General features: G+C 34.7%; 1 protein-coding gene across 5 annotated transcripts; it reads left to right on the top strand.

Moving 5' to 3' along the window:
• Window positions 1-1,000: 1,000 nt before the first annotated feature.
• LOC145120671 (alpha-1,2-mannosyltransferase ALG9-like) lies at window positions 1,001-4,482 on the top strand. Of its 5 annotated transcripts, XR_013714301.1 has the most exons (5): window positions 1,571-2,065; window positions 2,223-2,483; window positions 2,563-2,866; window positions 3,611-3,729; window positions 4,286-4,482. XR_013714301.1 is itself a non-coding variant. In XM_079056471.1 (4 exons), exon 1 carries the CDS (start codon window positions 1,372-1,374, stop codon window positions 1,573-1,575), a length of 204 nt encoding a protein of 67 aa, XP_078912597.1. In that variant the 5' UTR covers window positions 1,001-1,371; the 3' UTR covers window positions 1,576-2,065; window positions 2,563-2,866; window positions 3,611-3,729; window positions 4,286-4,482. The 5 variants fall into 5 exon arrangements, 4 of the variants coding, with proteins under 4 accessions (XP_078912597.1, XP_078912596.1, XP_078912594.1 ...); XM_079056471.1 differs by lacking the exon at window positions 2,223-2,483 and having other exon boundaries at window positions 1,001-2,065; XM_079056470.1 differs by lacking the exon at window positions 2,223-2,483 and having other exon boundaries at window positions 1,571-1,990.
• Window positions 4,483-25,850: the final 21,368 nt, after the last annotated feature.

Here is a 25,850-nt window from a genome sequence, read left to right as displayed (position 1 = left end):
GTTATGTTTCCTATGACTTTTATTTGTAACCATCATCATCATCATCATCATCTTCTTTTTTAATTTCTCTCGTTTATAAAAAAGAAACCCTAAATTAATTCAAAAAACTTAAGTTTTAATATTGACTAGAAATCAAACTTATGAATACTATGATTTTTGAGAAAAGAAATTGGTGACTAAGATTGTCAATGTAACTTTTTAAAAAAGTAAGTTTTTTGTTGTCAAAAATGATATCATTAATTCTAAGGTTGTCAAGATTTAGGATTTCATATAAGATTGTTTTCGGCTTTGCAAAATTGTAATTGGAATCAGATTGTAAAATTCTACCAAAAGCATTTTAAAACATTAAAAACACATTTTCAACCATATGTTAACCATTCAGTTAATAATAAACAATTTAAAACATAAAAAATACATATCAAATACATCGTTTATGATTTCACGATAAACAATTCAAATATTATATGTAGTTGGTCAAACAAAAAAAATATTAGACTTAAAAAAACAGTAGCGATCCTATGATCTACGGTTGTTTTTCACGCTTTATGTGATTATTTTGTGATAGAAGATAAAATAGCAGCCACCATAATATATTTGACACCCAAATATTTAATGAATAACTTATATAAATAAAAGATATAAGTAATATGTTGTTTTTAGGAATGATAACATGAAACATTAATATATCTTCATGACACGTTATTATTCATATTGATATCCACATACAGTATATTCCTCAAATGATCCTTCCTCTATATATATATATATATATATATATATATATATATATATATATATATATATATATAGAGGAAGGATCATTTGAGAATTTATAGTTTTTTGAGAATCTGAGAACCACATAAGCGCCGTTAGATCAAAATAATAGAAGGTCAAGATAATTTGTACATTTTTGTAAAAAATTGGAAAAAAGAAACTCGGGGTATCTGACCTAAATTAATCTGAGGGCATTTTAGGGCTAAGATAACTTATACCTGATCCTTTCCTTACACGCTATTTCCCCTTCATCTCCCATATCTCTCTCTCTCTCTCTCTCTCTCTCTCTTCATCCCACATCCCTTTAATCTTCATTGCACCTCCCGCAATGAACACTTCAGCCCACATCATCCCCTCTCCGTCGACCGCCTCCCTCCGCCCTCCAACAACCAACCTACCTCTGTCAACAATCAACGCCTTCAACGGCTTACCACTATTTCCTTCATCGACCACCACTACGACAACCTAATATCTCCGCTCTCTCACTTCTTCCAAAACCCTTCCATCTCTCCACTGTCACCGGCGTCGGAAGCCTAACGCTCGACATTTCGCCGGAGATCCATTCAATTTAGTAAAAAAAGGAGAAATCAAAACGAAATGGTGTGCTTCTGCTTTTTGGTTGACCAAACTCGTCAAGTGAGACGGTGCAAGCCTGTGGCGGGGCTTTGTTCTAGGTGCGGCGGCGGAGCTAGTGTCGCAGATATGAAGACCGCCACCAGGTTTTGCTATGTTCCGTTCTACTGGAAATCGTGGAAAGCTATTATGTGTACTTTCTGTGGCGCCATTCTTAAAACTTACTAGTGATTTGATCGATTAGGACTAGAATTTACTGAGGAAATGATTATTTGTTGAGATCGAAGCTCTTCTAATCTAATATCTCTAGAAGTTTATGAAGCCTATTTGTTGAATTTAGTGAGATCGGGTCTCGCTTCAGTAGCAGAAGAAACAACTCTCAGCCCAAGCTATTCAAAATAAGGCAAAAGTAACCAGTAACCTTGATTTTGAAATCAAATAGAAAAACTTGTATCTTTATACATCCCGCCTATACACCCGATCAATCAACAAATATCACTTTCAGTCGCAGATCCAGCTAAATCAATCAATCCTTTAAGCTTTGTGCACAGAAATGGAGAAGATATGCGTAGCAGTGAGAGTGAGGCCACCCGTGAAATCAGACGAGGATTCCAATTCCAATTCAAATGGCAGTCACTGGAAGGTAGATGACAACCGTATTTCTCTGTATAGGTCTCTATCCGGCACTCCTCTTCCCCTGCTCTTTCTTATACTTTTGGTACCTAAACAAACCCTTACCTTTTCGTTTGATTTCTTTCTTTTATCTATCAATTGGATAATCTTATGTATCTGTGTTTATACTTTATACGCAGATCATGTTTTCTACTTTCAATTCCCTTTTCATATTAAGTCTTTTTCATAACTTTGATTTACAGGTTTTTTGCCAAAGTTCTTTTTCTATGTATGCAATCTCTCTCTCTCTCTCTCTCTCTCTCTCTCTCTCTCTCTCTCTCTCTTCAGCATTGTTTCTTTTTGGGATGCATGCCATGGCTGTTGCTGTTGCAGCAACTGGAGTAATTCTTGGTTGGCCATTTTCAGTCCTTGCTTTTCTTCCAGTAACAGTCTACTCTCTAAAAGTTGTTTCTAAATTCTAACTTTCTATTTTCTAACCACTTGTTATGTCAATTACACTTTTGGTACGTAATCTTTTATAAAAAAGTTGTTTCTAAATTCTAACTTTCTATTTTCTAACCACTTGTTATGTTTTTGTTTCAGACAATTTCAGTAGTTGTGGATTACTATTACTATGGGAAATGGACATCATCTGTTATGAATCTGTTGGTGTATAATGTTTTAGGAGGTGGAGAGAGTCATTTATATGGAACTGAAGGGCCTTTATTTTACTTGAAGAATGGATTTAATAACTTCAATTTTGCTCTTGTTTTTGCACTGATGTTTGTGGTCCTTTTTCCATTTACAAAGAAGAAATATGCCCCTGATATCGACTTGATCCAAGGTTTCTAATGCTTCCATCAAATGAGTGACGTGGGTCCACCACAATTGATGTTTCTGGCATCATGTAAGTTTCAACTTCAGGTGTTATTTGCACTCGTAGGTGAGGGTATTCATCTGAACCCATCTGTAAGATATTCAAAAACCTAAAAGTTAATATCTGAGATAAATAAAATAAAATAAAAAAAGTTAAAAACAAATATGTTTTTATTTTTACCCGTGTCAATGAACTTCCATTACTTTCAACCACATGTAATAAATCTTGAACATGTGATCGAGCATCGTCTCTTTCAGCTGTTAATTCATCAGTCTGCTTCAGCATCTGTACATGAGATCCAATTTTTTTTCATTATGTAAATTTATTAGTTTTTGTGTAATGTAAGGGGTAGAAAATTAGTTTCTTTATTACATTTTCAAGTTGAAGGTCTTTTTCCCTTAACAATGTAGTGGTGGTATCTAATGTGAAACGATTAGAGCCTGGAGTTCTTAACTCGTTTTCCAATCTATCTAATTCTCTTTGAAGATGCTTCATTAAAGCTTTGTCTGAAATTACCGTATTGACCCGGGCATTTGTACTTACTTCTTTTGAACAACTTGCAAATAAAAGTGTGTTTCTTGATTGTTCAACATGACTTCTTGCAGGGCTCATAGTACATTTATTTAAATAACTTTTAACCTGGATGATACTTGATTATTGTGTTTTGTTATTGCATCTCTCACTCTGAATCTGTTCACATTCTATGAACTGACTAAGTTCTGTAGTTACTGGTCATGAAAATTAATTTGGAAGCTAATAACTGTGCATTTTCAGGCACTGCGTTTGCTTATGGACAAACAAGTAGTGGGAAAACGTTTACAATGAATGGGTTTGAGAATGCTCCGGGAATTATTCACAGAGATGTCAAAGATATTTTTGCCAAGATTGGCATGGTATATGACTATATTCTTATAATTTCACTAGTATATTTTTTCTTTTGGAAATTACAATATAATTTTGTTGATTTTGGTTTAGATATATTTTCAATCGTTAAAAATGGATGATGTCACATGTGAATTAATTTGGATGTGATTCATATGTTTACATGTGATTCACATGTAAATTAATTTGGATGTGATTCATATGTTTACATGTGATTCACATGTAAATCACATGTGATTCACATATTAATCACATGTTAATCATATATGAATAATATGTGATTCACATGTAAATCACAAGTTAATTACATATGAATTACATATATATGTACACATTCACATATTAATCACATTTGATTCACATGTAAATCACATGTGATTCACATGTGAATCACATATGATTCATATGTGAATCGCATGTGATTTACATATGATTTACATACGATGTCATATGTAAATGTGATTCATATGTGAATCGCATGTGATTCATATGTTAATCACATGAAATCATATATGTATTTTTGTGAGTGTTTTTGTATCAATCATTTTTTTTTTAATTTTCTTGTAGATTTGGAAGAAATTGTGGTGAATATTAAAGATGTGAAAAATGATAAATTGAAGAAAATAAGGAAATATTGACACGAAGACATGAAAACACTTTGTAATTTGTAGCATTTTTTATTTTTTATATTTTATTTTGTATCGAATAAAATACTTGTACTATTATGTTTATAGATTAATTAATAAAAATGAGATTTTTTATAATTTACTTACGAATATTATAGTATATGAAATATGTATATATGCATTTGAAAAAATATGCATGTATGCACCTAAAACTTTGATTTCTATTGTTTAAAAAGTTAGAGTATTTTTTTTTTAAATATTCTAGTTTTTTATTAAACTTATTGATTTTTATAAATTTACTTTTTAAAAAAAATACAGATTTTTTGAAAAAATTGCAGATTTTTTTAAATGCAGCTTTTTTTTAAAAAAAAAATTGCAGTTTTTCTTTTTTTTAAATGCAGCTTTCTTAAAAAAACTTGTAGTTTTTTTTTTGAAAAAATTGCAGTTTTTTTTATTTAAAAATGCAGTTTCTTAAAAAAAGTTATAGATTCATTTTTGAAAAAAATTCAGTTTTCTTTAAAAAAAATTCAGTTTTTTGAAAAAATTGCAGTTTAAAAAAAAAATTTTCAATTTTTTTTAAAAAATTCATGTTTTCTATAAAATATTAAAAAATCTGCATTTTAAAAAAAAAATTTGAAAAATACTATTTTTAAAAAAATCGGAAAATTTGATTTATTATGCAAATTTTTAGACATTTATATTAATATATTCAATAACACAAAAAATTTCACATTAAATGAGATTGGTAAGATGACGATCGTGTCCTTAATGAATTAATTTTGATACAACGCTCCACTTTTAGTTCTCGGGTTCTCAGGAAACTATGAGTTCTCAACCCTATATATATATATATATATATATATATATATATATATATATATATATATATATATATATATATATATATATATATATATAGAGAGAGAGAGAGAGAGAGAGAGAGAGAGAGAGAGAGAGAGCAAGGATCATTTGAGAACTCAATGTTTCCCGAGAACCCGAGAACTAAACAATGACCGTTAGATTAAAATAATAAAGGGTTAGGATGCTTTGTGGCATTTTTGTAAGTACCTGAAAATAAAAAAGGACGGGGGCATTTTATTAAAATAAATCAAGGGCATTTAGGGAAACTGTAATTGATATCCCATTATCAGATTAATCACGTCGACTCTCTCCCTACATCTCTCTCTCTCTCTCTCTCTCTCTCTCTCTCTCTCTCTCTTTCTCTCTCTTCATCCCGTCCCTCTCCCTACACCTTCATCACGTCAACTTCATCGCTGATCGTTTGATGAAATCCAATGCCACCATCTGAAAGCCATGGCCGCCTCCGGTAATCGTCACCATATCGATTAATTGCCTTCTTCATCGTCTCTCCCCCACTTCTCTTTCTCCCTCACACACACACATACACACGTCTTTACGCCTTTGCGACGATGATTCCTTCGATCAGGATAACATCGATGAGAGATTGAAAGAGAACACGACGATGAGAAATCTCTCTCCTCCTATCGTCGCCTCACCTCTTCCTGTTTCAGTCAATTGCAAAAATTAGGGTTTGCAATTGTTTTCTGATCCACAATTTCAATTTCGTGTTAAGATTCGAAATCAATAAACGAGACTAGCAACACGACCATCACGAGTTAGAAATCGACACACGAGTTGGCGATGGAAGGGAAAAAACATTTGGAAGATACGATAGAATCGATATTTCAGATATTATCTTCGATAAAATCAATGGAGCTCTCAATGAAGCTCGACTCCGATACAAAGCATTTGTTGCAACTCTTTGTTCTGTTCTCAGTGCTATTCTAAATTCTAAGGTAATGTTTCCAATTTTTCAATAAGATCGTAATTTTCTCTTCATTTTCAAGTATCTGATCCATTAGTAATCTGATTATCAAACTGTTTACAAACCTTGTAAAAACTATAAATCAAGGATGCTTATGTGTTTGCTTTTGCTATGTTTAAGGGTTGCAAAACATGATATGAATAATGATTTTATGATATTTCATTTTGAATTTTTCATCTGTAAATGAAGGTCAACGCTTATGACATTGATACAATGTTAACTGATGAAATACATGTTATTAGTTGGAAGAGAGTGTCTCGGGAGAACTTATACAGCTCTATTATTTTCTGCAATTTTGCTAGACATTTTATGCTTCATCTTTGCCAGTCAAGAAATTTGGTTAGCATTCTCTCTTATAATCCTTCATTTGTATTTTTTTTTCAGTTTCATCTAAAATAGTTCAGCTTGGGTTGTATGTAGGAACATTTCTTTAGAGATTTATGGAGAATTTGTTATATTTTTAGTGAAATTGACTTTGTTAATGCAAATAATTGGGATCACAGTAAGATCATCATCCTTATTTTCATGGATTCAGATGTATAGATTGGGGCCTTCACTTGTAGATAGTATTTATAGTTTTTAGGATTATTATTACTATTGTTTACATGACCTACAAGTCCATTCTATCTGTTAGTTTTAGACTTTTATCTTCATCAGAGTTTGTTATCAATCTGCTAAAAATACTTACTATGCAGGATCTTGATGAAGGCTGCAATGGCATTGATGACAAAAAAGCTTCCTTACTAATGATGAACTTCACTATTGAGGAAGTCGAGTTTGCAATAAACAAACTTGGTATTGTAATTTGTATTTATTTTAAATCATACAAAATATATTTTACCAATTTGTTTTTCTTCTCGTGATTCTTAATAGGTGAAGATGCTCCTGTGAACGAACTTGTAGATTTCATCTTTGCTGCTCAGTTAGCTAATGCAGATGATAAAAGAATCAGTGAGGAATTTCAGAAAAAGGTTTGGCTGTTCCACCATTAGTCTATCCTTAATCCTTGTAAGTGAGGTCATTTTGTTCTAAAACAGGATATGCTTATTGTAATTGTAGAAAAACTATGGAGTGGGCTTGAACATTTTGTATTTGATTGGTTGATCAATGCTGACAGGTAAGGGCAAGTTATCTTCATAAACTTGAAGATATCTAGTTGATGTGCTCATTGATTTCAAGTGGCATAATTGGAATTATGTCATGTGGTGTTGTGTTTATTTGATAAATTTTCTCATTACAGGGTTGTAAGTCAGGTTGAATATCCTTTGTTGGCTAATTTGAGGGGGCTTATTCTAGACCTAGTTGCACAGCTTATGGGTGCTCTATCACAGATGAGGTGATTGGTAAATTTGGTCAGTTTTTTTCTTACTATGTGTTTATTGATGCCTAAGACTGAAGTGCATTTTAGAAGAAAGCAATGCATGTTTTGTTTATTTGTTTATTGATGCCCAATCAAAAGCTTATGCATATTCAATATTAGATTGTGCAACTGAAATTCGCCTCTAATCGCCATGTTCTCCTTTTCTTTTCAGGGTAGTTGGAAAGGGTTGCAAGTTAGTTGGATGTGGTACTGCTGTACCTATTCTTGAAGTTTCTAATGATGATCTTTCTAACATTGTTGACACAAATGATGGATGGATATCTGTTTAAACGGGAATCCGTAATCGTCGAGTTCTTACAGGTTGGTTTGACTTAATGCATAAAGAATAACTTAATATGAAACTTGAGGCGAATGAGTCTTTCCCAATTCCCATTAAGTCCCTAACTTTTTATAAATTTGTCCTCATCTTGTCCACACAATAACAAGATTGTCTTCATGTTAAGCCATATGAGAGAGATTGGAAGAGAACATTGTATAATGAGTTCAACACTTATAATGTGGACAACTATGGTTGCTTCTTTTTTACTTAGCTAAATTTATAAAAAGTTTAACGTTGTAATTACATGTGATTCACATGTAAATCACATATGAATTACATGTGATTCACATGTAAATCACATGTAATTCATATGTGAATTACATGTGATTCACATGTAAATCACATATGAATTACATATGATTCACACGTAAATCACATGTAATTCACATATGAATTACATGTGATTCATATGAATTACATGTGATTCACATGTAAATCACATGTAATTCACATATGAATTATATGTGATTCACATGTAAATCACATATGAATTGCACGTGATTCACATGTAAATCACATGTAATTCACATATGAATTACATGTGATTCACATGTAATTCACATATGAATTGTAATTTACATATGAATTACATGTGATTCTCATGTGGTTCACATATAAATCACATATGAATTACATGTGATTCACATGTAATTCACATATGAATTACATGTGATACACATGTAAATCAGATATGAATTACATGTGATTCACATGTAAATCACATATGTATTTTTGTGAATGTTTTTTGCATCAATCAATTTCTTTTTAATTTTCTTGTAGATTTGGAAGAAATTGTGGTGAATATTGAAGAGGTGGAAAATGATAAATTGAAGAAAATATGGAAATATTAACACGAAGACATGAAAACGCTTTGAAATTTGTAGCATTTTTTTATTTTTTATATTTTATTTTGTATCGAATAAAATACTTGTACTATTATGTTTATAGATTAATTAATAAATATGAGATTTGTTTTGATTTACTTACGAATATTATAGTATAAGAAATGTACATATGTGCATTTGAAAAAATATGCACATATGCACCTAAAAATTTACTTTTTTAAAAAAAAATGCAGTTTTTTAAAAAAATTGCAGTTTTTTTTGTTAAATACAGTTTTTTCTGAAAAAAATGTAACTTTCTTTAAAAAAACTTACAATTTTTTTGAAAAAATTACAGTTTTTTTATTTCAAATGCAGTCTTTTAAAAAAAATTGTAGTTATTTTTGAAAAAAATGCAGTTTTCTTTAAAAAAATTGCAGTTTTGTTTTTGAAAAAAATGCAGTTTTTTTTTTTAAAAAAATTGCAGTTATTTTAAAAAAATATTTTTTCAATTTTTTTTAATTCATGTTTTCTATAAAAAATTAAAAAATCTGCATTTAAAAAAAAAACGAAAAATACTATTTAAAAAAAAAGTATGAAAGTTTGATTTATGATGTAAATTTTTAGACATTTATATTAATATGTTAAATAGCGCAAAAAAATTAAACATTAAATGAGATTGGTAAGATGACGATCATGTCCTTAATGAATTACTTTTGATCCAACACTCCACTTTTAGTTCTCGGGTTCTCGGGAAATTATAAGTTCTCAACCGATCTCAACCAATTTCTCGGGAAATTATATATATATATATATATATATATATATATATATATATATATATATATATATATATATATATATATATATATATATATATATATATAGGGAGAGGTTAAATCGAGAACAAAAAAAAGTTGAGAATGTGAGAACAGTTCTGGACCAATCAATATATAAGGGCATATAAGGAATTTTACAATACAATTAAATATGGATATATGGATAAGTTATATGTATTTAATGAATTCCTACAATTATGAGATGTAACTTCTACTTTCCATAATTATAGATGACATTAATAGGATAGAATTTTTTTTTTTAATTATCGAAAAATTATAATATTGTCATTTAACATTATTTTTCTCAAAAGAATGCTTACTTTTCTTTTTATTTTATTTTTGTCAATGAAATATAAAAATGAAATAAAATTTTATTTCGTTGGATTATTTGTAATCATATATGAATAAAATACATTGTAGTCATATACAAATACGGTTCTATTCTAAATGAATAAAAGACAATTTATAGATAAAAATTTGTAATCATATATAAGTACGATTGTAATCTAAATGAATAAAACACAATTTAGAGATAAAAAAATCAATGTAAATGTAATCATAAATGAATACAGTACATTGCATAAATAACATAACTAGAGTATACATCTATTCATAAATGAATAATAAATAAAAAAGAAATTTATGATGTTACTAGCTATTTTCTTATAATTTGTATTCATAAACAAAAGCTAGAATATAATAATTAACTAGAATTCTATAGTGAATAAATCGTGATTTTTTTTTATACATTTGCATTCCAACATTGTATCCAAAGCATCTTGGGTTGCTCTAATCATAAATGAATACACCTGATTTTGTTATTCCTTTAATCATAAATAAATACACGTGGATATTGTTATTCTTGGATTAACACCCGCAAAATCGAGTTTAAGGATATGAAAAAAAACAATTCACATACTATAATATTATGTATGCATCTTCATCTACGACTAAAACTAAAAATCATAAATTAATTAAAAAAAATTAGTGAATTTAACATATACAATGGTTAAGAAAATAATTAAGATTCAAGAAACAAATACTAGCCCTTTCTTATGGTGCCGGTCTCAAAACAAATTATGTATGGATTCCTTCATTTATGATTATATTCATAAATGAATAAATGCATATAATCATAAATAAATACACCTCAAATATAGTATAAATTACTCCAAATTACACCAATAAAATGTATTTCCCCCACTTTGACATGGTTCTAACCCACACACATGTTGAAGAAACAAATTCCATAACAAAAGAGATTTAAAGAAATATTATACATATTACCAGAAACGTAAAGTGAAATAAATGCATATATGATTTTAAAGCACAATAGTTACCGCAGACATGAAATAAAACCTTTTTTTTTCTAGTTATAGGGTATTGGTATTAGATATTCATGACCTTGATAAACCCTTAGAATTAAGGGTTGGTATTTTAGCTGCAGGTTTTCTTGCGCTAGAAATTGCAAGGAGGTTTTTAACATATTGATGTTTGATTCCCACCTAATTTTCCACTAAAATTAATTATATTAAAGTCCCATATTCGATTGGTGAGCAATAAGACATATACTTGAAATTGGTTAAAAACCCTATTCACACAAAAAAATTAGCAAATCATCAAGCTTCTGAACTTTTTGAACTTGAAAAACAAATACTTGAAATTGGTTGAAAACCCCATGAATCTTAAAGAAAATCAGAAGCTTACTTGTCAATAGCCTTTATTAGTTCGAATTTCATCGACAATGAAGTATCTGACTTGTCAATGCTCTTTAATGTTTAGTCGTTAGAGGGAAGTCAACAAGTCGGCAGTCAGTGCTTACAATGTTTTCGACAATTGACATTCAAGAGGAAATCGGCAAATCGCTTGTCAGCGGTCGGCAATAGAGATGATCAGATGATTACGTTCTTCAGTCGTCAATGGAGATGCTCGCCTTTAATTTTAGGGTTAAGACTGTGTCGATCTCTTAGAATGGGTTTAAGGAGAGAGAGCATTTGATGATTTAGGGGATGTGTACGATTAAGTATGGTGAGAAAAAAAAATTTAACTGATAGCTTATTTCTAGCAAATACCATTAATTTGAATTATATGACATTCCCATTATAACCTTTTGTCCATTAAAACTTACACATTCAGTTGAATACTTTTTATAATTTACATAAACAATCCGTTGAAGAATAGTCCTAGATCTAAATATTTAAAAGGTTATGATTTGTTCTCGCGTTCTCAACCTTTTACGCGTTCTCAATATAAGTTACCTCTCTCTCTCTCTCTCTATATATATATATATATATATATATATATATATATATATATATATATATATATATAACACTTCCTTTCTTAAACTTATATTTACGGTTTTACCATTTTCTTTCATAATAGTGTATTAAAAGCTACCATACAGAGGCATGATCAATACGGAAGACAGAAAGAGCAATTGGGAAAACCAAAATGGATTTGAGCATTTTCTTGTTGAATAAAGAGGTCTAGGTTGTATTAATATTTGTTCCTTCCATAAAATAAAAGAGATTTTTATTTTGTCTCTATTAATAGTAGTAAGTAATCACATACGCACTTTCTGAAATATAATATCTAACTATTTTATGAGTTTATGTTTATCTTTTGAAACCAAACCAGCTGGAATAGCTCAGTTGGTCAGAGCGTGTGGCTGTTAACCACAAGGTCGGATATTCAAGCTCTCCTTCTAGCGATTTGATTTAAAATTTTTGTGTATGTTTCAGAATTGACTTAATTTCATCAAAAAGCTAGGTGGCCCCTTTTTTACATTAATAATTATGACACAAAACAAAAGAATATATAATCTGAACTATTGTAACATCCAATTACAAGCGATTTTAATGGTTTTTTTTTGTGTGTATGTGTTGTAGAATTGACTTTAATTGCATCAAATTATCAAATTATGGGTAACTCGACCTTATATTTTTCTAAGCTAGTGTTTAGGGTTTTCAATTCTAAAAGGCTCCATATTCTTCAAACTTAACTCAATATTAATATATCTCAAATCTTAATTAGTCCATTACCAATTGTCTGATAGGCCACATCACAGTGAGTGCTAATGATTCTTAAAGACGAAACACATACGACACATCAGTGCGATCTTGAAAACTAAAACGTTGCATTTATCTTCTATTATTCTATCTCGATTCTCAATTGTTCAAATCCTCAACGCCGAATGGTATGTGTTTCACCTCCTTTCTAGTTTTCCATGATCTATTATCTATTAGGGTTAATCAATTATGGTTAATTATTTTCAGTTATCCATTGACTACAGAATATAAATTTTCAATTGTCAAGTTTTGAATACTCTTGTGTGGATTTTGCCTTTGGAATTTTCGAATTTGGGTTGGAACAAACTCAAGGAAGCAGTCAGCGAGTCAAAGTTGTCATGCAACAGATAATTCTGTTAATCAATTACTTGCAGTATTCTATTTGTTCATTTGTAGTTGTCTTGGTGATTCATAAAAAATGAGGAAAGTTTGTAACATTAAGTATAGTAAGGACCAAATGGCCCCATATTTTTGGTTCGCTTAAAGCCTCCAAGTTGGTTAAGCCACCATTGCATGAAACAACTAGGCGACCCCCTTTTTTACATTAATAATTGTGACACAAAACAATGAATATATAATTTGAATTATTATAACATCATCCAATTACAAGCCTAAGAAAGATTGTTGCTTATTTCACTAACTATAAACCAAACACATAACCCACAACAACCTTCAAATCACACTCTCTCACTCTCTCTCTGACTTTCTCCATCTTTATCCCCCATTGCTCATTCTCTTTCTTCTCAACAAAAGCCCATTAATTTCACGAGATAACACATATATTTGGCCCAAAAATACTTGCATAACATGACAAATTTAATAGATTTAAAGATCTTTATTAGTCACACTGTGACACCCCCAAATTCACGGCCAGAAAAGACCGGTTTAATTTATGCTTTTGAAATAATTTCAGAGTAATCATTTGATTAAAAGTGTTGCAGAATTTATTCCCAGAAAAACATAATAAATATGTTATCAAATCATTTCCGAAGAAATGTATTTTAATCACTTAAACCATTGTGATGTCATTGTCAATACAAAAACATAAGCATAAACAAAACTTACATTCATTTACACTAGTGATCTACTTCTCTTTTAATCTCTCAGTGTAAAGCAACTTCGTATCGATACCTGTGATACAAATAAACTGAGTGGGTCAGGCTTGGGAGCCTGGTGAGCATATAGGGTTTTCAACCCACAATAAATAATAAACTTATTAAGTTCTCAATCAACAATAAATTTATTAATTCCATCAACCAAAATAACCCTAATTACCCATTCCCATTATCCTCACTTTACGTCCCTAAAACAACTATCATAAGAGACCTAGCCTAAGGATTATCACTAGGGGTGACAACATTGCTGTGGGGGTTCCTCAACAAGTTATGTCAAATAAAACAAACATCAGGGTGACAACATTGCTTTCCTCAGCAAGTTATGTCAAACAAGACATCCTAACATAAAACAACCAATAAGGTGACAACATTGCTTTCCTTCAACAATTTATGTCAAATAGGCACGAAGTCACATCGTCGCCATGTGCTAGTCCATAGCTCTTATTCATCGACGGTATTTCCCACGGGAGTTTTCCCCGCAATACATGTCAATGGGTTTTCCATACAGCTGATGAACATACTTAAGGGGTTTCCCCAGCCTTACATGCCCTAAAGGCACTCATGAGGGGAATAGAGTACAACGAATGAACACTTAAGTCCATTAACACCTACAGGTTACGAGCCTGCTAGTGTTCCACAGACCATCAAAACAGTCCATGGTTGTCATCCATACTCTGCTAAATGACGGGGGTTTTAGAGTACAACGAATGAACACTTAAGTCCATTAACACCTACATGTTACGAGCCTGCTAGTGTTCCACAGACCATCAAAACAGTCCATGGTTGTCATCCATACTCTGCTGAATGATGGGGGTTTTAGAGTACAACGAATGAACACTTAAGTCCATTAACACCTACAGGTTACGAGCCTGCTAGTGTTCCGCAGACCGTCTAGAACAGTCCATGGTTGTCATCCCTACTCTGCTGAATGACGGGGGTCAACGTTGGGTAAGGGCTTTTCTCATATTGCACCACTCACGCCAACATTTGGGTAAAAGCTTTTCCCATATTTCACCACTCACTTTCAACTCATGATCTATATCACTGATCATCTCATCTATCCAACTCACTTTTCATCACACACCCACTATTTAACTCATGATCTATATCACTAACTCATGAAGCTCGTCCGATCACTTCATAAAAGAACAAAGACTCCAAAGCTCTTCCAAATAAAAGTACAGGGAAAATACTGATAAAGTACTCCCGTACGCTCCCGTACCCCGACACGTAATTGTGTCAAAAGGAAGAACTAATGGATGAACACATAGTTCAAAAATACCTAATGAACATATAGTTCAAACATACATACCGATTACAAGTCTACTAACGTTCCAATGGGCTATCTAAAATAGTCTGTGGCCGTTGTCTATACTCTGCTAGATGACTAGATCATCTTAAACATCGATACCTCTCATCACTTTTATTTCATCACACATCATCTAATTCATCTACCCATGTTTTACCCAACATATTTGTAGATAAAATATATATATACAGTTTAAAACTTGTATAAAACATCAATTCAACAGTCACCTCAAATAAACAATTAATATATTTACACATAGCACGTATTTTAAGGTAAATACTTCATATCTATGTGTAAGGTGAAAGTGACTATACACTCACCTGATTTAATGAAAATCGGGCAGCAATTCGTTTCCTAAAACGATCGTTTCTAATAAAACCGGGAGTTTTATTGAGAAACCGGGCTCTGCGAAAGGTCGGGCTTCAAAACCGAAAAATTAAATTTCCCGGGCTTCTCGGGCACTCCGGGACGTGTTCCGGGAATTGGAATTGATCTCGGGGCATCGGGGGTGGTCAAAATAACCAAAATATTGAAAAATGGGCCCAAATTGCCAATTTTCCAACTTTAGCCGGGAGGGTTCGCACCCTCCTATTTATACTGTCCGAAGCTGCTGATCCAAGGGCTGAGAAGCCTCCACGCGTCAGCAGATCCGAAGAGGGAAGATGGCTTCGCACGTGGCCTGCGCATGCGAGGGCCTCGCTGGCGTCTTCTTAGTGGGCCGAAGCCTGGGTCCGAGGGTCGGGTCCGAAGCAGGAGGAAAGGGTGACAGCTGGTGCGAAGATCGGACACGCGGCAGGCTTTGCGAGGTTCGGACTAGGCTGCATACGCGTCGCTCCTCGGATGCGCCACAGCTTCGTATGACTCAGCAATTTTCGGACACGTGGCATGCTCTAAGCGAAGGTGACGTGGCAAAAACGTGACTATGCGAATTTTCTCGATTTTTGTGCAAAAACTTCTAAAATCCATAACTTTCGCATACGAGCTCCGTTTTTGACGTTCTTTATATGCACACGTAGGTAAAATTACGTTCTACAACTTTCGTTTAGACTTCGTCGGCTAATTTTGACTTTAATTTTTATATTATTATTTTTAACAGACCGGGACAGGAAATCCGTTAAAAATTCATAACTTCTTCATCCGACGTCCGTTTTCGTGTAGACTTTTTACCGTTGAGCTACTAATGACGAGACCTTCGATTCTCGTTTAGGTTGTGTCGGCAAAAAATCACTCGATCTAAAATTCGAGTTTTTAGCTGTCTACTGCTAAGCTGAAACTTCGAAAAATCATAACTTCCTCATACGAAGTCAGATTTGGGCGTTCTTTTTATCGAACTTCTCGGTTTAACGAATACTACAAGTTTCGTTTAGATCACTAAGGCTAAAAAGTAGTTTATCAAAAACTCACTTTTTACGACATTCGGCCCCGTGCCGGTTTTGTCGCGAAACTTCGACAGGTCATAACTTCTTCGTTATAACTCGGATTTCGGCATTCTTTATATATTCGTAATCCTTGTCACGCCCAATACAAGTTTCTTAATAGATATCGGCTTTATCTAATATTTAATTTTGACGCTTATTTTTATTCTTAATTAATTAAACCCTAATAATTAAGCATAAAACACATAATTCACATAAAATTCACATAATTCCTTTTCATTTCTTCTAAATGAGTTACAAAGGTTAACCTAGACCATTATGTCAATATTAATGCCTAGCCTAGAAACACGGGCGTTACAACTCTCTCCCCCTTAGAATGATTCCGACCCCGGAATCACACATCAGCAAACAAATACGGGTAGCGACTCCTCATGTCACTCTCCGTTTCCCAGGTGATATTTGGCCCATTCGTATGTTTCCAACGCACAAGCACTAAATCGACCATTTTTATATCACAACTTCCTAGTCTTACGGTCAACGATTGCCTCAGGTTCTTTAATCAACCTCTTGTTTTCATCCAACCTTAATTTAGAAATGGGAATTATGTCGAGCACATCTCCCGTAAATTTTCTCAAATAACACACATAAAAGGTGTTATGAATACCCTCCAGTTGTTCCGGTAATTTGTAGCTTGTAAGCTTGATTCCCGATTCTCTGAAGAACTTTAAATGGTCCAATAAACCTTGGACTCAACTTTCCCCTTCTACCAAATCCTATAAGTCCCTTCCACGGCGAGACTTTAAGTAAAACCGAATCTCCAACTTTGAATGATATCGGTTATCTTTTCTTGTCAGCATAGCTCTTTTGAGCAGCTAACCTCCTTTCCCTAATCACTTTCAACTTTTCAGCAGTCTGATGGACTACTTCAAGTCCCATAAACTGCTTTTCCCCAGCTTCCAGCCAACATGACAACATTCGACACTTTTCCCCATACAAAACGTGATAAGGTGCCATCTTGATGCTTGAGTGGAAACTATTACTATAGGAAAATTCTACTAGAGGTAAGTGTTTACCCCAGTTACCTTGGAATTCCAGGGTACATGCTCTCAGCATATCCTCCAATGTTTGAATTGTTCGTTCGCTCTTACCATCGGTTTGTGGATGGTAAGCTGTATTCAAACACAACTTGGTACCCAATTCCTCTTATAGACTCCTCCAAAACCTTGAGGTAAAACGGCTGTCACGATCGGATACAATCGTTAACGAAACACCGTGAAGCCTCACACTTTCCTTCACATAAGAATTCGCAAGTTTATCCATAGACCATTTCTCGTTGGCTGCTATGAAATGCGCACTCTTAGTGAAGCGATCAACGATCACCCAAATCATGTCGTGACCGTTCCTTATTCTGGGCAGTTTAGTCACAAAATCCATAGTGATACCTTCCCATTTACCCATGGGTACAGGTAAAGGATCTAAACTCCCATACGGTTTCTGATGTTGTGCCTTAACCCTAGCACAAGTTACACACTCAACCACATACTTAGCAACATCGAGCTTCACCATCGGCCACCAGTAATAGGGTTTTAGATCCCTATACATTTTCGCACTGTCAGGATGAATCGAGTACATGGTTTTGTGAGCTTCTTCCATCAGAAGACCTCTTACTCCTCCCATCTTAGGTACCCAAATCCTACCTTTGAATACCTTAAGTCTTTGACCGTTTGTATCAAACACCAACGTTTTATCCCAAACGTTCCTCCTTTCGGTCATTTTTCTCTAAAGCTTCCTCCTGAGCTTTCTTTTATACTTCCCATTTGTAGAGACAACTTCAATTCTCAACGCTCTTGGCCTCTTCCTTTCAAGATTCACCTTCCGACTGAGAGCATTAGCAACAACACTTGCTTTACCAGGGTGGTAAAGTATCTCACAGTTGTAGTCCTTGAGTAACTCTAGCCAGCGGCGTTGCCTCAATGCATACGCTATCACTTTATCCCTTTGGGTCAGAACACAACCTAACCCAACTTCTTTAACAACAAACGCGATACTTCTATTGATCGCTTTGATCAGCCTTTACTTCAATTCGGCTTAAGTCAACTGCTACATCGAACTTGGTTCTCTGAACCACGTAACAAACTCATCGTAGTCGGACTCAATTTGATATGACCACTAGGGTCGGAATAACAATCATCTTCTTAGTCATTACCGAAACGATGGTAACGACAGACTAGAATAAGACGGAATCAATTACGAGTTCCTTGGTAACCTTGTGACTTTCCCTGATCCAAGTGTGAGTCCTGTGCTTCCAGTAGTATAGATCTCTACTACTATTCACACCTACTCATACTCGTCCCAAGTACTGTCTCGCAGTCCCCAAATCCTAAAATCACAAAACAATTTAACACATACGAATGTGTCTAATTACTCATAAAATTTTCCTAGACTCTACTAGGACTTCTTCCATGCGTATCTTCAGTCATCAATTCTACTTCAACTTGGCTGGTGATGGAAATTCCAAATGATGGGACAACTTCAGGAATTTCACCAATCGTTCCATCATCCTGCCAATCGAAGGTGTACTTCAGACGTACCATACTCCTCTAAATGTTTCATTATTTTATCAAACATATTCTAAGACAAGATACCACTCTTACGATATCTTCTGATAGGTATCATTCACTATCATAAGCTTTTCATTTCCTCCATCTACTCAATTCTCTACGAGTCTTCACCATAACGTTTTGTACACCCAAGCAGACGTTCAGTGTACCAGGCGAGAATTTATGATAGGAAAGCTTTATTTACGATAAACGTATAAATCTCCTTATCACTTCGAAACGTTTACATGTTAGTTCTAATCTCGTAATCATACGCTTAGAATCCTACACACATAAGGTTTCCAGATCCGGTCGGCAACAGACCATAGATCCGAACAAATAATAGCATATAAGGCACCCTTATAGCTATAACATAAAATATTTAACACATAAAACATTTTAGGCATCTTTCCTAAAATAAACTTATGCTCGTGCCTAAATTATGGTAGACACTCATCTCACAATCATCACTTAGCATTCTAAGTTTAAGTCTAGAAATCCTACAATTTCTTAGTTCGCTTAAACTAATGCTCTGATACCAACTGTGACACCCCCAAATTCACGGCCAGAAAAGACCGGTTTAATTTATGCTTTTGAAATAATTTCAGAGTAATCATTTGATTAAAAGTGTTGCGGAATTTATTCCCAGAAAAACATAATAAATATGTTATCAAATCATTTCCGAAGAAATGTATTTTAATCACTTAAACCATTGGGATGTCATTGTCAATACAAAAACATAAGCATAAACAAAACTTACATTCATTTACACTAGTGATCTACTTCTCTTTTAATCTCTCAGTGTAAAGCAACTTCGTATCGATACCTGTGATACAAATAAACTGAGTGGGTCAGGCTTGGGAGCCTGGTGAGCATATAGGGTTTTCAACCCACAATAAATAATAAACTTATTAAGTTCTCAATCAACAATAAATTTATTAATTCCATCAACCAAAATAACCCTAATTACCCATTCCCATTATCCTCACTTTACGTCCCTAAAACAACTATCATAAGGGACCTAGCCTAAGGATTATCACTAGGGGTGACAACATTGCTGTGGGGGTTCCTCAACAAGTTATGTCAAATAAAACAAACATCAGGGTGACAACATTGCTTTCCTCAGCAAGTTATGTCAAACAAGACATCCTAACATAAAACAACCAATAAGGTGACAACATTGCTTTCCTTCAACAATTTATGTCAAATAGGCACGAAGTCACATCGTCGCCATGTGCTAGTCCATAGCTCTTATTCATCGACGGTATTTCCCACGGGAGTTTTCCCCGCAATACATGTCAATGGGTTTTCCATACAGCTGATGAACATACTTAAGGGGTTTCCCCAGCCTTACATGCCCTAAAGGCACTCATGAGGGGAATAGAGTACAACGAATGAACACTTAAGTCCATTAACACCTACAGGTTACGAGCCTGCTAGTGTTCCACAGACCATCAAAACAGTCCATGGTTGTCATCCATACTCTGCTGAATGACGGGGGTTTTAGAGTACAACGAATGAACACTTAAGTCCATTAACACCTACAGGTTACGAGCCTGCTAGTGTTCCGCAGACCGTCTAGAACAGTCCATGGTTGTCATCCCTACTCTGCTGAATGACGGGGGTCAACGTTGGGTAAGGGCTTTTCTCATATTGCACCACTCACGCCAACATTTGGGTAAAAGCTTTTCCCATATTTCACCACTCACTTTCAACTCATGATCTATATCACTGATCATCTCATCTATCCAACTCACTTTTCATCACACACCCACTATTTAACTCATGATCTATATCACTAACTCATGAAGCTCGTCCGATCACTTCATAAAAGAACAAAGACTCCAAAGCTCTTCCAAATAAAAGTATAGAGAAAATACTGATAAAGTACTCCCGTACGCTCCCGTACCCCGACACGTAATTATGTCAAAAGGAAGAACTAATGGATGAACACATAGTTCAAAAATACCTAATGAACATATAGTTCAAACATACGTACCGATTACAAGTCTACTAACGTTCCAATGGGCTATCTAAAATAGTCTGTGGCCGTTGTCTATACTCTGCTAGATGACTAGATCATCTTAAACATCGATACCTCTCATCACTTTTATTTCATCACACATCATCTAATTCATCTACCCATGTTTTACCCAACATATTTGTAGATAAAATATATATATACAGTTTAAAACTTGTATAAAACATCAATTCAACAGTCACCTCAAATAAACAATTAATATATTTACACATAGCACGTATTTTAAGGTAAATACTTCATATCTATGTGTAAGGTGAAAGTGACTATACACTCACCTGATTTAATGAAAATCGGGCAGCAATTCGTTTCCTAAAACGATCGTTTCTAATAAAACCGAGAGTTTTATTGAGAAACCGGGCTCTGCGAAAGGTCGGGCTTCAAAACCGAAAAATTAAATTTCCCGGGCTTCTCGGGCACTCCGGGACGTGTTCCGGGCATTGGAATTGATCTCGGGGCATCGGGGGTGGTCAAAATAACCAAAATATTGAAAAAGGGGCCAAAATTGCCAATTTTCCAACTTTAGCCGGGAGGGTTCGCACGCTCCTATTTATACTGTCCGAAGCTGCTGATCCAAGGGCTGAGAAGCCTCCACGCGTCAGCAGATCCGAAGAGGGAAGATGGCTTCGCACGTGGCCTGCGCATGCGAGGGCCTCGCTGGCGTCTTCTTAGTGGGCCGAAGCCTGGGTCCGAGGGTCGGGTCCGAAGCAGGAGGAAAGGGTGACAGCTGGTGCGAAGATCGGACACGCGGCAGGCTTTGCGAGGTTCGAACTAGGCTGCACACGCGTCGCTCCTCGGATGCGCCACAGCTTCGTATGACTCAGCAATTTTCGGACACGTGGCATGCTCTAAGCGAAGGTGACGTGGCAAAAACGTGACTATGCGAATTTTCTTGATTTTTGTGCAAAAACTTCTAAAATCCATAACTTTCGCATACGAGCTCCGTTTTTGACGTTCTTTATATGTAAACGTAGGTAAAATTACGTTCTACAACTTTCGTTTAGACTTTGTCGGCTAATTTTGACTTTAATTTTTATATTATTATTTTTAACAGACCGGGACAGGAAATCCGTTAAAAATTCATAACTTCTTCATCCGACGTCCGTTTTCGTGTAGACTTTTTACCGTTGAGCTACTAATGACGAGACCTTCGATTCTCGTTTAGGTTGTGTCGGCAAAAAATCACTCGATCTAAAATTCGAGTTTTTAGCTGTCTACTGCTAAGCTGAAACTTCGAAAAATCATAACTTCCTCATACGAAGTCAGATTTGGGCGTTCTTTTTATTGAACTTCTCGGTTTAACGAATACTACAAGTTTCGTTTAGATCACTAAGGCTAAAAAGTAGTTTATCAAAAACTCACTTTTTACGACATTCGGCCCCGTGCCGGTTTTGTCGCGAAACTTCGACAGGTCATAACTTCTTCGTTATAACTCGGATTTCGGCATTCTTTATATATTCGTAATCCTTGTCACGCCCAATACAAGTTTCTTAATAGATATCGGCTTTATCTAATATTTAATTTTGACGCTTATTTTTATTCTTAATTAATTAAACCCTAATAATTAAGCATAAAACACATAATTCACATAAAATTCACATAATTCCTTTTCATTTCTTCTAAATGAGTTACAAAGGTTAACCTAGACCATTATGTCAATATTAATGCCTAGCCTAGAAACACGGGCGTTACAACTCTCTCCCCCTTAGAATGATTCCGACCCCGAAATCACACATCAGCAAACAAATACGGGTAGCGACTCCTCATGTCACTCTCCGTTTCCCAGGTGATATTTGGCCCATTCGTATGTTTCCAACGCACAAGCACTAAATCGACCATTTTTATATCACAACTTCCTAGTCTTACGGTCAACGATTGCCTCAGGTTCTTTAATCAACCTCTTGTTTTCATCCAACCTTAATTTAGAAATGGGAATTATGTCGAGCACATCTCCCGTAAATTTTCTCAAATAACACACATAAAAGGTGTTATGAATACCCTCCAGTTGTTCCGGTAATTTGTAGCTTGTAAGCTTGATTCCCGATTCTCTGAAGAACTTTAAATGGTCCAATAAACCTTGGACTCAACTTTCCCCTTCTACCAAATCCTATAAGTCCCTTCCACGGCGAGACTTTAAGTAAAACCGAATCTCCAACTTTGAATGATATCGGTTATCTTTTCTTGTCAGCATAGCTCTTTTGAGCAGCTAACCTCCTTTCCCTAATCACTTTCAACTTTTCAGCAGTCTGATGGACTACTTCAAGTCCCATAAACTGCTTTTCCCCAGCTTCCAGCCAACATGACAACATTCGACACTTTTCCCCATACAAAACGTGATAAGGTGCCATCTTGATGCTTGAGTGGAAACTATTACTATAGGAAAATTCTACTAGAGGTAAGTGTTTACCCCAGTTACCTTGGAATTCCAGGGTACATGCTCTCAGCATATCCTCCAATGTTTGAATTGTTCGTTCGCTCTTACCATCGGTTTGTGGATGGTAAGCTGTATTCAAACACAACTTGGTACCCAATTCCTCTTATAGACTCCTCCAAAACCTTGAGGTAAAACGGCTGTCACGATCGGATACAATCGTTAACGAAACACCGTGAAGCCTCACACTTTCCTTCACATAAGAATTCGCAAGTTTATCCATAGACCATTTCTCGTTGGCTGCTATGAAATGCGCACTCTTAGTGAAGCGATCAACGATCACCCAAATCATGTCGTGACCGTTCCTTATTCTGGGCAGTTTAGTCACAAAATCCATAGTGATACCTTCCCATTTACCCATGGGTACAGGTAAAGGATCTAAACTCCCATACGGTTTCTGATGTTGTGCCTTAACCCTAGCACAAGTTACACACTCAACCACATACTTAGCAACATCGAGCTTCACCATCGGCCACCAGTAATAGGGTTTTAGATCCCTATACATTTTCGCACTGTCAGGATGAATCGAGTACATGGTTTTGTGAGCTTCTTCCATCAGAAGACCTCTTACTCCTCCCATCTTAGGTACCCAAATCCTACCTTTGAATACCTTAAGTCTTTGACCGTTTGTATCAAACACCAACGTTTTATCCCAAACGTTCCTCCTTTCGGTCATTTTTCTCTAAAGCTTCCTCCTGAGCTTTCTTTTATACTTCCCATTTGTAGAGACAACTTCAATTCTCAACGCTCTTGGCCTCTTCCTTTCAAGATTCACCTTCCGACTGAGAGCATTAGCAACAACACTTGCTTTACCAGGGTGGTAAAGTATCTCACAGTTGTAGTCCTTGAGTAACTCTAGCCAGCGGCGTTGCCTCAATGCATACGCTATCACTTTATCCCTTTGGGTCAGAACACAACCTAACCCAACCTCTTTAACAACAAACGCGATACTTCTATTGATCGCTTTGATCAGCCTTTACTTCAATTCGGCTTAAGTCAACTGCTACATCGAACTTGGTTCTCTGAACCACGTAACAAACTCATCGTAGTCGGACTCAATTTGATATGACCACTAGGGTCGGAATAACAATCATCTTCTTAGTCATTACCGAAACGATGGTAACGACAGACTAGAATAAGACGGAATCAATTACGAGTTCCTTGGTAACCTTGTGACTTTCCCTGATCCAAGTGTGAGTCCTGTGCTTCCAGTAGTATAGATCTCTACTACTATTCACACCTACTCATACTCGTCCCAAGTACTGTCTCGCAGTCCCCAAATCCTAAAATCACAAAACAATTTAACACATACGAATGTGTCTAATTACTCATAAAATTTTCCTAGACTCTACTAGGACTTCTTCCATGCGTATCTTCAGTCATCAATTCTACTTCAACTTGGCTGGTGATGGAAATTCCAAATGATGGGACAACTTCAGGAATTTCACCAATCGTTCCATCATCCTGCCAATCGAAGGTGTACTTCAGACGTACCATACTCCTCTAAATGTTTCATTATTTTATCAAACATATTCTAAGACAAGATACCACTCTTACGATATCTTCTTATAGGTATCATTCACTATCATAAGCTTTTCATTTCCTCCATCTACTCAATTCTCTACGAGTCTTCACCATAACGTTTTGTACACCCAAGCAGACGTTCAGTGTACCAGGCGAGAATTTATGATAGGAAAGCTTTATTTACGATAAACGTATAAATCTCCTTATCACTTCGAAACGTTTACATGTTAGTTCTAATCTCGTAATCATACGCTTAGAATCCTACACACATAAGGTTTCCAGATCCGGTCGGCAACAGACCATAGATCCGAACAAATAATAGCATATAAGGCACCCTTATAGCTATAACATAAAATATTTAACACATAAAACATTTTAGGCATCTTTCCTAAAATAAACTTATGCTCGTGCCTAAATTATGGTAGACACTCATCTCACAATCATCACTTAGCATTCTAAGTTTAAGTCTAGAAATCCTACAATTTCTTAGTTCGCTTAAACTAATGCTCTGATACCAACTGTGACACCCCCAAATTCACGGCCAGAAAAGACCGGTTTAATTTATGCTTTTGAAATAATTTCAGAGTAATCATTTGATTAAAAGTGTTGCGGAATTTATTCCCAGAAAAACATAATAAATATGTTATCAAATCATTTCCGAAGAAATGTATTTTAATCACTTAAACCATTGGGATGTCATTGTCAATACAAAAACATAAGCATAAACAAAACTTACATTCATTTACACTAGTGATCTACTTCTCTTTTAATCTCTCAGTGTAAAGCAACTTCGTATCGATACCTGTGATACAAATAAACTGAGTGGGTCAGGCTTGGGA

This window comes from Lactuca virosa, chromosome 6 (genome assembly GCF_052849685.1).
Source record: "Lactuca virosa cultivar CGN04683 chromosome 6, Lactuca_virosa_CGN04683_v6, whole genome shotgun sequence".
In the NCBI taxonomy this organism is placed as follows: Eukaryota; Viridiplantae; Streptophyta; class Magnoliopsida; order Asterales; family Asteraceae; genus Lactuca; species Lactuca virosa.
Note: the sequence above shows the minus strand (reverse complement) of the source record. Positions and strands in the feature narration are given on the sequence as shown.